The sequence below is a fragment of the Tursiops truncatus genome, chromosome X (assembly GCF_011762595.2).
Source record: "Tursiops truncatus isolate mTurTru1 chromosome X, mTurTru1.mat.Y, whole genome shotgun sequence".
Lineage (NCBI taxonomy): Eukaryota > Metazoa > Chordata > Mammalia > Artiodactyla > Delphinidae > Tursiops > Tursiops truncatus.
In genome coordinates, this window is record NC_047055.1 from 44275411 (window position 1) to 44290737 (window position 15327).

The 15327-nt window shown below is 39.1% G+C and overlaps 1 protein-coding gene across 3 annotated transcripts in view; it reads left to right on the forward strand.

The window, feature by feature from the left end:
* PCDH19 (protocadherin 19) overlaps positions 1-15327 on the forward strand; it is a 115292-nt gene that overhangs the window by 54471 nt on the left and 45494 nt on the right. For 2 of the 3 annotated variants that reach the window (XM_073799680.1, XM_073799681.1), the window contains 2 exons: positions 5568-5626; positions 12794-12966. In XM_073799680.1, coding sequence (XP_073655781.1) covers positions 5568-5626; positions 12794-12966 — 232 coding nt within the window. The remainder of the gene's footprint in view (positions 1-5567; positions 5627-12793; positions 12967-15327) is intronic. The other variant, XM_073799679.1, reaches the window with a different exon arrangement.

Sequence of the window (15327 nt, forward strand, 5' to 3'; positions counted from 1 at the left end):
GCCTTTTATTCCATCTTTACTAATTCCTCCTCCAGCTTTTGTTGTCTGGATGGATGTCTTTGAATATACATTCTAACTGGAGGCATGTTGACTTTGTTTTTATATAGAATTTACATTTTAATTTTTATGTGTTGAGGATAGTAAGGAGGAAAAAGTCATTTTCAATTCATTTTCTAAAAACGCCTTTGTGAGGAGATGCCATTTGAACATCTAAAGCAGCAATCGCTTTTAGAAAAAGGTTATGCATCTTATCATTATTGATCAAGAACCAGCATTTAAAAATCATTTTGCTGTGCATCTGATTTAGGATTCCAGTTTTCCTATTTGTTTTGATAAGATGACTGAGTGAAAAATTAAAAAGAATTAGTTAGCAGATCGCAGTTATAATGCTTTTCAGTTTGATGGGACTTTTAAAGTGTAATTTAAAATGGCTGTTCATTTTCAAATGAAAACCTTAAGGTTTGATGAATCTCTTGTTTTCATCTCAGCATCTGTAACCTTCTTTAACTTTGTAGCATGACCTGGGGATTTGTGCCGCTGGGCAAATATTCTAGTCCTGGATATCTGCATTTATTGGGCTTGTTTCTCCTTAGGGCTGAAGTCTCTCCTGGTGATAAATGTGGTGCTGAGAGAGTCGCAGTCACTCTTCCAGAGACTAGGGCACAACTTAGTGAACTGTGAAAGTAATGCAAAATGACAGTTAAAGTAGGGCATTCTGGTACCTTGGGGGCCTGACAAAGTGGAAGTATTTGACTTCAGATGTGCCAGACTCATTAACATAATAACATACTACCCACCCCAAAGTCTCTCTAGAAACCTCCCATATCCAGAAAGGAGCTGCGAGTAGAAAGTAGTTAGCAAAGAAGGCTCCTGAGCAGGTAAAAAAACAAACAACAACAAAACCCAAAACATTACACAGAAGTCCCTATAGTAAAGATCACGTCATTTCCCTCTCAGAAAAACATCTCAGCTCTCTACCCAGAACTTAACTCTCATTTTCTAGACTGTTCTAATAATTATATAGTTTCCAAGACAGCAGAGTGGAAATATCAAACTTGAAACAGAAGAGGAGCTGCTTTTGATATACTAATAGTACTGAGAAGTAACAATATTGAGTGTTTTATAGCAAGTTGGTGGGAGACATATGTTAAAAATTAAAGGTAAGAACTCAAAAAACACAGTGCTTTGGGGTCAGTGAGTGTACAGGCAAAACCTGCATGGTACAGTGATTTATGTTTAGAAAGGTTCTTCTAAGGAACCAATAAGGAACTGTGTGATAACGTTCAAAAAGAAGGCAGAATGGGTAGGATTTTAAATCAAAGTTTTAGTCCTTAGAGGAGAAAGCACTAAGCTATCTAAAAAACTGTGCTATCCAGGGGCTTCCCAGGCTTCCCTGGTGGCGCAGTGGTTGAGAATCCGCCTGCCAATGCAGGGGACACGGGTTCGTGCCCAGGTCCGGGAGGATCCCACATGCAGCGGAGCAGCTAGGCCTGTGAGCCATGGCCGCGGAGCCTGCGCGTCCGGAGCCTGTGCTCTGCAACGGGAGAGGCCACAACAGTGAGAGGCCCGCGTACTGCAAAAACAAACAAACAAACAAACAAAAAAACCCAAAAAAAACCCCTCTGCTATCCAGAAGTATTTATTCTTTAGGTTTTCAGAAAATCAAGATTTTATTAAACCTAAACAAAGTGAGAAGTCTGCTCTCAGTGAATCCTAGGATAAGGAATTCTAATTAGAGAAGGGATTTGGGAGAAATATATTAAATGATAGGAAAGTGACTCTTATTTACCACTGAGACAGAAAATAAAAGTTTGCTCTAGACCCATTTTTTTTTCTAATGTCAAGATTTAGGTTTTTCAGAAACAAATATTCTTGTCTCTTTGTTGTGTTCCTGTGTTAACTTGGCTGTCTCATTAGAGATGGGGACATTTCCTAGTGAAATTAATGTGACATTTAGAGAAAATTTCCCCTCTCAAATGTTTTATGTTATTTGCCATTTAGAATACTTAGAGAGGGGATTGGAATAATGTCAAGCAAATTTTGATTAAATAAGGCTAACCAGGAGCCAATACATTCATGCAAAAAAGAAAAGCTCTTCTTTTATTTCTTAAAAAGTGTATTTCTGTTGTCATTCTTTATCTTCTATTGAGATCACCTTGGCAGATAATCTGACAAAAGAGATCCATCTTCTAAACAGCTGAGCTTGCCTTAGAAAACACAGCACATCAAGTCAAAGCCTGTGGCCCATCTTTTGCTCAGGAGAGTTCTCCACTCTGGATGTCTGTTAGAATTACCTGGGAAGCTTTTAAAAAAAATACTAATGCCTGGGCCCCATTCCATGCCAATTACCTCAGAATCTCTTGGAGTGGGACCTTCACAACAGTATTAAAAAAAAATTCCCTAGTTGATTCTAATGTGCAGTTAGGGCTGAGAATCACCGGCTTAAGGCATGCAAACTATTCATTAAGAAAAGATTATTTCCTTCTTCAGGGTGGTCTGAGTCTCATTGTTTGCTCTACCTGAAGTGTGAAAAAAATTTACTCTTTCAGTGCACAGTTGGGTTTGAGCACACGCCTTGAATCGGTATGAGCAAGAACACTTGATGTTAGTATACCCTGACCCATAAAAGGCCATCTATGGCCAGTTAGCTCAGTTGTTTGGATTATAGTTCTAATGAGGCCAGAATAGTGTATCCTACCCAATTAGAATAATTCTGTTGCATACGTTGTTTCCATAACGCTAACCAAGCTGCCTCACAAAGAAACCTGATACTGATTAAAGAGGCAAAAGACAATGGATGACTCAGTATAGTACCATCCATTATGGGAAAATCAGTTCTAGTAACCTGCCTCATGAACAGTACTTCTAATTGCATGAGGATGCAGCATGGGCCATCTGTCCATTATGGTTGGTGCTGGTTTGGGGAATGGAGTATTTACATTTGAAGGCCAGGACCCACGAGAATGGGAGGGGGGTTTACTCTTTTAGACTAAGAAAAAGGAGAAAGATAGGAAGGTGATAAGCTTCAATGATACTCTCCTACCTACAGTGGCAGATCATGGCTGGCTTTTCTGCCCAGGTTAACCCATCTGTATATCACAGCAAGGGAAAGAGAATTGTTAAGGTTTCCATAAGCAAGCCTTTTAGACCTGTGTCCTCTTTTAACTCAGTGCCTGTGAGTGGGAATCCTCAAGGTGAGATATATTATTCCATTAGGACCAAGAAGTAGTACAGTCACCAGGGATAAATTTGTATGGTTTTGCTTATTTGCCCAGAGTTCTGGCACCGTGCCTGGAGGTCACATCTCCACAGGGCTCCATATTTGATGCACAGTGCACACAGATTGGACACCCTCATATGCAAGTCTATGTAAAATATTCTACTTGAAAACTGGCTTCTTTAACATGACAATATCTTGGGATGTTGCTCATGCTTTCCCTGCAAAGCCAGTATCCTCTTTTCTTTTACATCTGTTTCTCTATCTATTAACTTTCTTGAAAAAATGATTTAGGAAGTTTGGAGGCTGAGATGGAATGTATGCACGTTACTCTTTTATTGCCCGAATGTGGTCAAATCCCTGCTCCTACTCAGGGATCCAGGTTCTGTAGAAAGCAGAGGATAAGGGTTTCCATCATTCCCACAATGAGTCATGATAAATGCACTTGAAATTCCCCTTTGGATTTGTGTTCCATTATGCCTATTTTATAGAGGAGTAAAATGAGACACATAGAAATTAAGTAATTTGTCCCGGTTGTACAAACTAATAATTAAACTCCTGAGTGCTTAATCAATTCCCTGTTTTATTTGGATAGAATGCTTTTGGGGGGGCGGTTAGGAGATTTCCACTTATTAAATTATATATTGTACTGAATATCATAGAAAAGCACATTTACCCAACACCATTTTTGCATTTTATGTTTGTATAAAAATCAGTTCAAGAAGTGTTTGTTGGTTGACTGACTGATGGACAACCTCTTCCAGCATTGTATTCCCCATGCACCTTCAAGTTTGCTTCCTCCTTCTGTAATTATGTTTGCAACAATTTCAGCCTCCATTTTCTTATGAACAAATTAGAAATGAACTAACCCTTTTGATTTTCACTCTCCCAATCCATTCCTTCCAACAGAACAAAAACTTACTTGTGGTTTTCATTAAAGGGGATTTTATCCTCTAGATACAAGCAGTGTGGGTGGATATTATACAGCTCATCTTCAAATAAGGGGCATGTGGAGGGCATGGGCATGCCTGAGTAAGTACAGGGCAGTGATGGGATTTAGTTTTCTTCTCCATACGTTCTTCCTTCTTTCTCTCACCTACTCGCCACCCCCATCCCCACTTACTCTAGATACTTAGGGTCCCTATCCTGACTATTGGCTGTTTGGTGCTCATGTGGTAGTTAGATCTGCTATCACCTGTCCTGTTTTCCCCTCTACCAAATTCTGAGCTCCTTGAAACATAAAGCTGCATCTAAGAGCCTAGCGACAGTAGTCATCGGAAAGGAATGTACTATTTTGTTAGCTCGACAGCTATTGTGTTTCCTTTCCCAGGCACTTTCAGTTGAAGTGATTTCAGAAGGCCCTAAGGAATGGTGAGAATGGTGAGAATTTCTGGTAGACTGGCAGGAGAGTGGAGGAGATGTGTTTGGACATTTTTCAGTTTATACAATGGTTCAAGGAGAGTAGTACTTTAGTGTTAGAGGTAAGATCCACTTTACTGGACTTTCAGTTACTTCAGTGTTGACTTTTCCCTGTGTTCCCCCTTCTAAGGCTGCCCCCCCTTCAATCCACCCCCAACCTCTGGATGCTCATCAGCTGTTAGCCCATCTCTTTCATCTGGCAGGTATTCTGCATTTGCTTTTGTAAAACCATTGTTCAGGCAGTCTGCTGTAACCAGATTAGACAGTGGTGTTTTAATGATAGGAACGTGCTATGATAGGTTTGCTTGCAAACTTCATGTTTCACATGAAAGGCTTTGGCACCCCCTGTGGACTGCCCTTCATCCCGTTTTAGGCATAATACTTGTTTGCCTTTATGTCTGTGATAAAACGAAGGCCTTCCTGTATAACCAGTGCTGAGCAAAATGTCTTAAAACAAAGGGAAGTGCAGTTTAAATCCACAGTGATTACCTTGCTTGCATTTCCATATCTATGGAATACATATTTTAACATGTTAATTATCTACTACTAATAAAAATACCTTTGAACTTCCAGTCAATTTGATGGGCACAGAATTGTGTCCACTGGGGAATGGGAAGCAATTAGTTTCTGTAAAGATTTTGGGTCATGCTGTATCTTCCCTAAGTGGTTGCATGGTCAGTAGCCAGGCATATTCTAGGGGATGTTTGTGTCAAGTTCATCTTCATCTGCCTGGGAGAGCTGCCTCCACAGAGCCCCCAGGGCCCCAAGGAGGTGGCAGGCATTCGTCAGGCTGTTGCACCACTATGGCCTTGGTTTCTGATTCATTCATTGCCTCTTGCCCAGTAGAAAAATTCCTCCTAAGCAGGAGAGTTTAGCTCTTTTCATGAGTCATCTCTGTAACCTTTTTAATCTTTTTTTCCCCCCACTGCAGACTGAAAACTATTCTTTTGACTCCAACTACGTGAACAGCCGAGCCCATTTAATCAAAAGGTATGTTGGTTTGCTTGCCTATTTCTACAACTAAGCTTGATTTAATATAAAAAGCAAAAAGATTAAGTATTTTTAATGGTGCCGTTTTCAGATTTTGAAATGAAAATACCCATCTGTTTATTGTAGAAAATTAGGAAAATTCAGAAAAGCATTAAAAAAAACTAAGTAAAAATCACTGGTAATTCCGCCACCTAGAATCACTGTCGACATTTTATCATGTTTATTTACATAACTGTATACAGAAATAATTAACAAAATAAAAAAAATTGGGGTCATATTAAAATACAGCTTTATGTGATGATTAAGAAATCTAATATTAAAATTTTCTCCTGTGGAACTTCTAGTGAATTTCAGCATGGCTGTTATTTTGACAACTTTGAAATCATTTTAAGGCTATTTTAATGACAGATAAACTAATTCCTTATCTTTAAAAAACTTTATAGATGAGAGAGGGAAAGAAAAGGTATTTGCCTAATTCAGTAAATCTTGAAATAGAAGTATTTCAAATGAAGCGTTCAAAGTTGAGATTTGTGTGAATGGTTGGTCATAACTCAGTTATCCATGGAGCCACAACGTATGTGAATACAGAGCTGAATACTGCCAAGGAAGATTTCTATCTGGTGCGGTGGGCACTGAGGTGCCCAAGGCAGGCAAGACAAGGGGTTCAGGGAGTCCTCTAAGGAGAGAACTTGTGCAGAAAAATTGGTACTGACCATTCAGATGATGCCTTTATTACTGTTTGATGCAGATATCCTCTTGAATGGTCCAGTGGTTATTCTGCAGCTAAAATTGAACTCTGTGTGTGATTGTTAAAATAATAGAAATGAAATAGAGAAGCAAGCAGGGTATGTTAGAGCTGCAGTAGAGAAGATCTGAAAATTCTATTATTTGCTGGCTCTAATTCCATAAATTTACATCACCAGAAGTGTAGGATTCAAGGAATAAACTAGTTTGTTGTACAAACAACTTTAATTCAGATCTAATTTAATTCACGATGCTGCAGTAACCCTGAAAACATGCTAGGTTTATCTGTATTGGTCTGGAATCGCTTGTGACCTTAAGTGTCGATCGTTAATTATCTGAAAATGGATAGCCCAGTATTAACAGTCATAGCATTGTTTGGAAGTTTTTGAGGGGTTAGGAGGAATCCATTTTGAATATTTTCTTGGCCTACAGAATAAAAGCAGAAGGGGAGGAATTCAAAATTATCCGACTGATCTATTAGGAGGGAAAAAGCCCTCTTTTTTGTGCACTTATTAGAGTAACCACAGCAGAAATTTGCTTTCTTTCTGCTTCAGAACTGTTATTTCATAGCTCCTTTTTTAAACTTCTGGTAAAAACAGTGACTTACCTTATCCTCATAGATCCCTTGGGCTAGCTCTGGGTACCCGGGGATTCTACGACCAGGTTAAACTAATAGCATAAGCCTGATTTTCATAGCATGGCAGAAAGCTAAGACTCCTGGGGACCCTCACCGTCTTAGGTCAGACCTGAATATCCAATGCACAAGGCAAACTGATGAGATGAAAACTTATGTTCGAACATTTAGCTGTCGGGACACATGTATTTCCACAGCAGCTTTGGGACTCACTTGAACTTCTGATTTTGATTAATTACTTTATATGTTTTTGTTTGCACACACAGACACACAAAAGGCACAACCTGGACTCAATAGGATCTCAGTGGAAAAATCTCCTGATGTTGCCTGAAATCAAAGATAGTGGCTTTTTACCAGGGACAACCTTGATTAAGAGGAAACATCTGAAAGCTCAGGGACACATGCATTTTTGCCAGGTTCTGTTTTTGGAACCCTGAGGGCTTTAGAAAACCACAAAGGCCTTGGAATTTATAGGATCAATTGAATTTAGACAAAGCACAATACCTGGAAAGACACAGGGAATCTTGTGTGCTATGCTTTTTGGGGGGACTAACTATTTTAAATGTAAAATGTGTGGAAAATGTTAAGAGAGTAGTGACTAGGTGATAAAACCACACAAACCATGTTCAAATAGCTCACAGTGATGTTTGAAAGGTGTTTCGCTGTATGTGGTTTCTTGAGGATCCATTTACATGCATGGAAAAAGCTCCTGACCAGGACATTCTGAATCTGATTATCAGTTTTAACTTTATTATCAAGTCCTTGTTTCTTTAAATGCCAATCCAATTTCAGGCCAACCTTGAGAACTTCTTTTCCTATCCATTTTTTCTTCCTCTATTCACTTTCTACCCATCCAAGGATGCTTCTTGGACCCTTCTTTTTAGCATTCTCCAGCAGTTGTTAACTGTCTTACACTCAGACTCCTTTTATTCTCTCATCTGTCTACCTAGGGTAAACCAAAGGAAAGCCAGAGGGCAAGGGGGTTCTCCTAGCACAAATCAAGGTTGAGAAGGGTGAAGAGTAGATCTGGAAGGGTAACGGAAGATATATGGCACATTCGCCCATAATCTTCTGCACTGAGTAATCTAGCAATATATTTCTGTAGTTTTTTTTTTTTTCAGAACGTCACCTGTAACCTGCAGGTATACCCAAGGTTTATGTCAGAGTCCAGATTAACAAGCCAAGACAGTTAGGATTTTTTTCTGGATAGATTTCCTTCCTGCTATGTTTGTTTCCTTGCTGTCATCTCAGCAAGGAAAGCCAGCAGTGCTACTTTGTCCCTGCTGCAACACTCTTTCCTCATGCCAGTTTTCTGTGCTGCTGTCTGATACCTGCTTCTGCAGTGCTTTTTGAGCAATATCAAGCAGTGCATGTGGCTATAGCTCAAAGAAAATAAAACAGGAAATGAACATGGTACTGAAGCAGTGTGGGGAAAAAAATGAGCATTGGCTCCTAAACCATGCGTAGTGCTTTCCTTTTCCACCCAAATTGTCCTGGGGTTTTGCAGCACCTGGTATGGTGCCTTGTCTATAACAAATGCTGGTACATGTTTATTGAAGGAATGGAGGAAAAAAGTTGAAAAAAACGCCTCAGCATTTTTCCATTGAAAACTAGCATTAAATGTTCCCTTAAACCTGCAATTTCTGTCCTTTTATGTGCATTAGAATCTCCTGGGAGGCTTGTTAAATGCAGAGTCTCTAGCTCCATCCCTGGAGAATCTCCAGTTTTCACAGATTCCCAAGGTGATTGTGATACAGGTGGTCTAGGAACCACTCTGGGATCTTCCTTATGTTTCTTAAATATAGTTTCCCTTCTCTTTTGACTTTCACTCTTTTCTCATTCTCAGAAGGTATTTCCTGGGTATGTGGTGTGACCTACTAGGAAGATAAGACCTGTTTCCTTTCAGATTTTTTTGTCTTTTGGAAAGATTTCTAATATTTTAAAGGGTAAATACGGGTCAGAATGTTATTAATGATCATTCATCAAGAATTTTATGAGTAATTATTGTGTGCAGAATCTTGTTCTAAGTTTTCTCAGACAAACTTGTCCCTCTGTTGGCCACCAGAGCAAGTAATAGAAACATTTGTATTTACAATACCATTGCAAAAAGAACCCTAATTTATTGTCCCACAAAAGTTGGTTTACAAGTCGTTCATCTACCAAGAAGTACACAGGTAATAAAGCAAGTGGAATCAGCATTTTTTATGCCTGGCATAAATTGTTATTTGTTTTGGGTGAGTGGCCGTTTACCAGGCTGTTTTACAATTTGCAGCATCTTACTTACTGTCTTAAACTGCCTTACAGAAATCCATTCATTAAGCCACTAAATGTCCTTACAGGATGAGAGAGAGAAAGTGGTACTTAGAGAGTAAGTGGTACTTAGTTTGTCAGATGGACAAACTGAGCTTTAAACAAGTTAACTATTCTAAGGTTTGGGGGAGGGGGTTAATACTGCTTGCTTTTTCTTTAGAGAATATATGACTTATTCTCTCCTTACCAGTCCCTTAAGTCCTAGTAGCCAATTCTTCACTATTTTATTATTTCTCTTCTTTCTACCTAAAAAACCAAAAGCTCCGAGGTGGTTTATAATATTTAGATGCATATAAAAACAATGATTAAAAATTTAAAAGACAGATCCAAAACCAATTACAAGAAGCTAAATAGAGATCCCTGACATGTAACTCACTGCAATTAAACATTATATTTTCCTTGAAGCTTTTGAGAAGCCAAGACAGAAAGGTAAGTATACCAGAGCGTGTCATTCTCATTTTTTAATAAAGGAAGGATACACATTTGACAGGAGAATTTTTTTCCTGTCCCTGAATTTTAGAAGAAATTAACATAGTGGACAATGTCTGACTATAGTTTATAGAAGATATAGAAACATTATTTATATATACATTTCCTATATCAATCCTATAAAAAGACTATGGGCATAATATTTAATAGTAACTCAATGAAAGCATTACCATATATGGAAGTAATGATCATATTAAACAATAACCATTTACTGAGCATTTGTGTATACCTGGTACTTCATGTGAACTATCTCATTGAGTCCTCAAAATGGCCTCTTGAAAGAGGTTTTAGCAAATGCATTTTATTATTTTATTTTTTTAAGTTTTTTCTTTTTCTTTCTTTTTTTTTAAAATTGGATTATAATTGATTAACAGTGATGTACTTAGTTCCCCAACAAGGGATTGAACCTGGGCCCTTGGCAGTGAAAGCATGGAATCCTAACCACTGGACCGCCAGGGAATTCCCAGCAAATGCATTTTACAGACAAGGAAGTCTAGGCACCAAGACATTAGCTCTCAGGCCCAGGTTCCCATAGATGAAGTGGCAGATTATGGATTATCACTTGTTCTAATGACTCCAAGTTCAGTGCTCTTTCCACTACAGTCAGGAAATCTAATATGCTACAGGAATAGAGTTTAAAGAACCTAGAGCAGTGGTTCTCACCTGGGAGTGATTTGGCAAAGTCTGGAGACATTTTTGGTTGTAACTTCTGGGAGAGGCACTACTGGCATCTAGTGGGTAGAGGCCAGGGATGCTGCTAAATATCCTACAATGCACAGGACACCCCCCCAACCCACAACAAAGAATTATGCATCCCAAAATATCAATGGTGCCGAGGTTGAGAACCTTGCTCTAAGGAATGGTTAATTGCATTGTTCTTATTCTACACCCCTCACCATCGTATGTCTCAAGCAAGTTTTAGCAACTGCTGAAATGCAGTCAATTCAGGGTTGAATTCTGTGGTTTAAGGTAACAATTTTGCATTGTGGATTAAAGAAATTTTCACATGCTTCAGATAGCAGAAATGCAGGTCAAAAAATTATTTGTTATAAAAATGTAGGAACTAGTAATACTATCCAGGCAGGTTTCCTTTCTCCTGAGGTGCAGGGGTGCATGTGGGCAGGACCAGATTTTTTTCTAAAAAACAAACTTTGAATCTGTTCATGCTGTGTGATTAGTATTTACAGGAAGCCTCCAAATCTGTGCCATAAAACTAGAGGTGGTGACACACTTTAAAGCATGTGTTTCCATTTGGTCTTAATGACCATAAAAGACTCATAAGATGATTGATTTTTGAATAGGACTGCATCCTGATGGGTCCATAGGGCTGAGTAGCTGCATGACATAATTTGGAGGAGCTGAGTGAGTTGGCCTATTGAATGATTTTAGTTTTAATACAGTTGATGCTCAGTTATTCTTTCTGAAAATAATTAGCAAACAGGTCAATGCTTCACCCCCTTCTGCCCTTCATTTTCTGACAATTATGGCTTTCCAGTTACTGCCCTTTTGGTCTTTTCCTTTTCATATTCAGGGCAGCAAGCATTCTACATCTAGGATGGTCATATGTTAAAAATCTGCTGTGATTTCCTTTTGACCAAGTGTGGAGATTGACAATGTAGCCATTGTGTCCATGGCATAGCTCTTCATCGTATGTACTGAATGTTCTTATCAAAGCTTCAGAGAGCCAGGCCTGTGGATGTTCAAGGTTGAGCAGATCAAGCGAGTTTGCAGTGTCATCTCCACAGGGCTCCCTTTTCAGAGGTAGAGTAGGTCTGTTGAGACTTGTCCTAATTCACAAGTGTGCCACTCTCCCTTGTTGAGACAACAACACATTTTCTTGAGTATGCCTTTGCAGCTTCCTCACTGACTAGGGAATGGATTCCCCATTCACTAGGTATTTCAGATGCATAATTTATGGTCCATGGTGGAGCACAGCTGCAGATTCTGTCAGGACACACAAAGTATTAGAAATAGCAGATGGGGCCTCTATGGATGTACCTAATGTATTGTTCTCTATTTCGTGAGAAATGGTGTGGGGATTTTGGGTAGTATGCTTAGTGCATTGAATGGTGGATTGATTTAATAGGTGCAAGAAAAATTTACACACAAAGTCTTGAGCTGCAAGTTGCCATGTTCTTAGCATAGCTACACTCACAGTTTCCTTAGAGTTCACTCTCTGGTTCTCACTTTTGTCTTACTTTCCATGCGCGAAGGCTCTCTTCTTCTCAGCTCTTACCTCTCCTCTTTTTCTTTGACTCTGTCCCTCAACCTCTCTCAGTTAAAACTGACCTGAGTTCTCTGATCCTGATAACCCTTTCTATTTGAATTGCATTACCTCAATTTCTTCCACTTTCATTTTCACAGTTGGTTAGTAGATATCTTTGGAGGGGTAGTATACATAGTGTTTAAGGGTCCAGGCTCTGCAGCTAGACTGCCTGGGTTTGGTCTTAGATCTGCTACATTTTAACCAGCTATGTGACCTTGGACAAGTTATTTAACTTCCATGTGCCTCTCTTTTCTTCACCTGTAAATGTGAATATTAATAGCACCTGTCTCTTATAGAGTTGTGATTATTAAAATAGTTAACTCATGTCAAGCACTTAAAACAGTGCCTCATGCACAGTAATCCCTCAGTAAACATTAGCTGTTATTATTTTAATTTGATTATGTAAGAAGAGAAAAAAACCTTCTGAAATGATGATATTTTTTGCAGGTGGTTGTTTCAGAGTTGTAGCTTCTTCCGCCTCGCCAGTAGTGATGCAATGAAGATAAGTGAATGAAAGTATTAGCTGCATCAGCATCCAGTAGTGGGAACCTCTCTACAGTGTTAAGTTCCGTGATCTTTAAACAGAAATTTCTCTTCCTCCTGCCCTGTTGGACAATCCAGTTGCTGTTGGCCTCACCACAGAGCTGACATCATCCTGGCTCTGAAAGAGTTTTAAAAATCAGATCTATCACAGTTATAAATTATCATTCTTTCTTTAACCCAGCAGCTCCACCTTCAAGGACTTAGAGGGCAACAGCCTGAAGGATAGCGGCCATGAGGAGAGTGACCAGACCGACAGTGAGCATGATGTCCAGCGAAGCCTGTATTGTGACACTGCTGTCAATGATGTGCTGAACACCAGCGTGACCTCCATGGGATCTCAGATGCCTGACCATGGTAAGGGCTGATCAGCTGTAAGTTGCAACCATAGATTCCAAAGAACCCAGGATGTTTGGAGGCTCACTGCATTACTTTACTGTAATGAGTGTATTTTCCTACAGGGTTTTGAGATGTCCTGACACCTGTCCAGACTCTTCTTCACCCTCCATGAGTGGATCCCGTATGATCATATAACGTTCAGGCATTTAAAAAGCCAACTACCTATACATATTGTATACATACTCATCGATCATAACTGCACTGCACACATAGGAAATTAACAGATGCCTTCTCACTAGGAATAAATGCCTCTTTTTGCTTTAGTACATGAATTGGACTGATCAGTTGAGTTGCAGAGAGCACAGCACTTATGACACCAAAGGGGTGAGTTTTATTTCCATATCAAGTTGGTTAACTTTACCCAGAAAGAGACTCTGTTCTCTGACCACAGATTGCATAATCTTTACTGAGGAGAGAGTACAAAACTTCCCATTTTGTCTATGGGGCTGTGATGCCAAATCCCACTAGCTACCATGCAAATGCATGCCATTGTTCATAGGAGAGACCAGGGTAAGAAAACATGGCTGACTTAATGTAACATTCTGTGCATGTCAAAAATGCCTCAAAGCACAAGTCAGGAACGGCATCCTCATGTATGAAGAAGAGTCTATTTTTGGGAACTCAGCCACACATGCTTTAGCAAGAGGAGCCAAGCATAAACCAGGGTATAAAAACATTAGCAGAGTTCAGCTAAGGCAGAATGTTCAGATGGACTTGAGCACAAATGTCATTTTCAGTGTTTTACTGATGCAAACATGTTGGACAAACAGCCTGTCTTTTTCAATTAAGAACTATGAATTCAGCTTGGTGTTTAGGCTCAGTGAAGGTTCAGAATGCTTGGCTATGTCTTGAGAGAAGCTAGACGCAAGCTCAGCTGGAAGCCCCACTGCTAAAAGACTTAAAGATGAGAAAACAAAATATGGTGATTATGTGCTGGTTTCATTTCACTGTAAACATCATTAAATGCTTTTGTTTTGGTCTTGTAAATGAATCCAAAGGGGAAAAAATGTAAGATCCACAAAATAAAATGTTTTCTATGGAGAAAAAGTTAGTCACTGTAGATTCTATTAAATTGTTTAGTCCATCCCCTCCCCAGCAGATCCAAGTGTCAAAGTCTATAATATATATGTCACTACCGATTATGCACTGCTGCCTTCTCTCATTGGTGAGTGGTGCCATCCGCAGAGATACTATACTTTCTGGGTAATCTTACTAAGACTAAAGATGAAAAAAATCAAACATTTATATAACTGAAACAGAGGCTATTTGATTCCCAGAGGATTAGCAGCGTGTCACAGGATACAGACTGATATGTATCATTTACTAGTCTTGTGTCTCAAAGAAATGCTTTTTCATTTGTATCAGGAAGGGTTTTAGTTAGATGCTCTCTAAAATGAAATGACTCCAGGAAAAGAAATAGTCATAATTGATTCTCACTTTGTGCCTGGCTAGAACAACATTTGTTTTAGTTTTTTGTCACATGTCTCTAGGAAAATAGTACCAGTGGACTGCAGCTAATTTTTCTGAGTGTTTCTTACAAAAGGGATGTATTGTGTATAGATACTGTAGATTTGTAATAATGAGACTTCTAAAGCAAATGTGTGGCATTATCCCAAGACTCTCCTATGTTTAAGATGGGGATTACACACACACACACACACACACACACACACACACACACACACACAGTTTTTTGCTCTTCTGTTTTGGCAACACTTTTACATTTTGTTTCTCAATATTCGATTCTTATCTATGTATCTTCATTTTTTCCATTATTCTAGCAGTGGCTAAACCTTGAACCAACCTTCGGGTTTGTTCTTTTCAATTTGGTTGAGTCATTAAAGTTTAGTTACAAAGGGAATTCAGGCCTTGTTTACATCTCTGGCTCTACCTTATGATATCCCAGTACTACTGAGCTTTCCATAATGGTACTTAATTGTATCCCCAATCAACTCTAGGCTAGCCACATAGGTGGTGTCACCAGTTTACTTGGGTTGAATATTGCTACCTCAAACAATAGCAATGATTCAAAAATTAACATTTTCTAGCATTTTCTCAAACTTGGATTCATATAATAAATGTTTTTCATTTTATCCTAAGGCACAGTGGTTGAAAGACAATCACTGATTGCATTTTGATTGCCCCAACCAAACACATCTGTGAGCTGGGTCAGGGTGGAGATATGATGGAATGGCAGGAATCTCTTCTTTCTGGATTATTATCAATCCTGGTATCACTCTCGACAAGGCTAAAACCAGGTCAGTGGGTTGATGAACTGGCTGAGCTGAATTTCCTGGTTGCCAGGTGACTGAATTACAT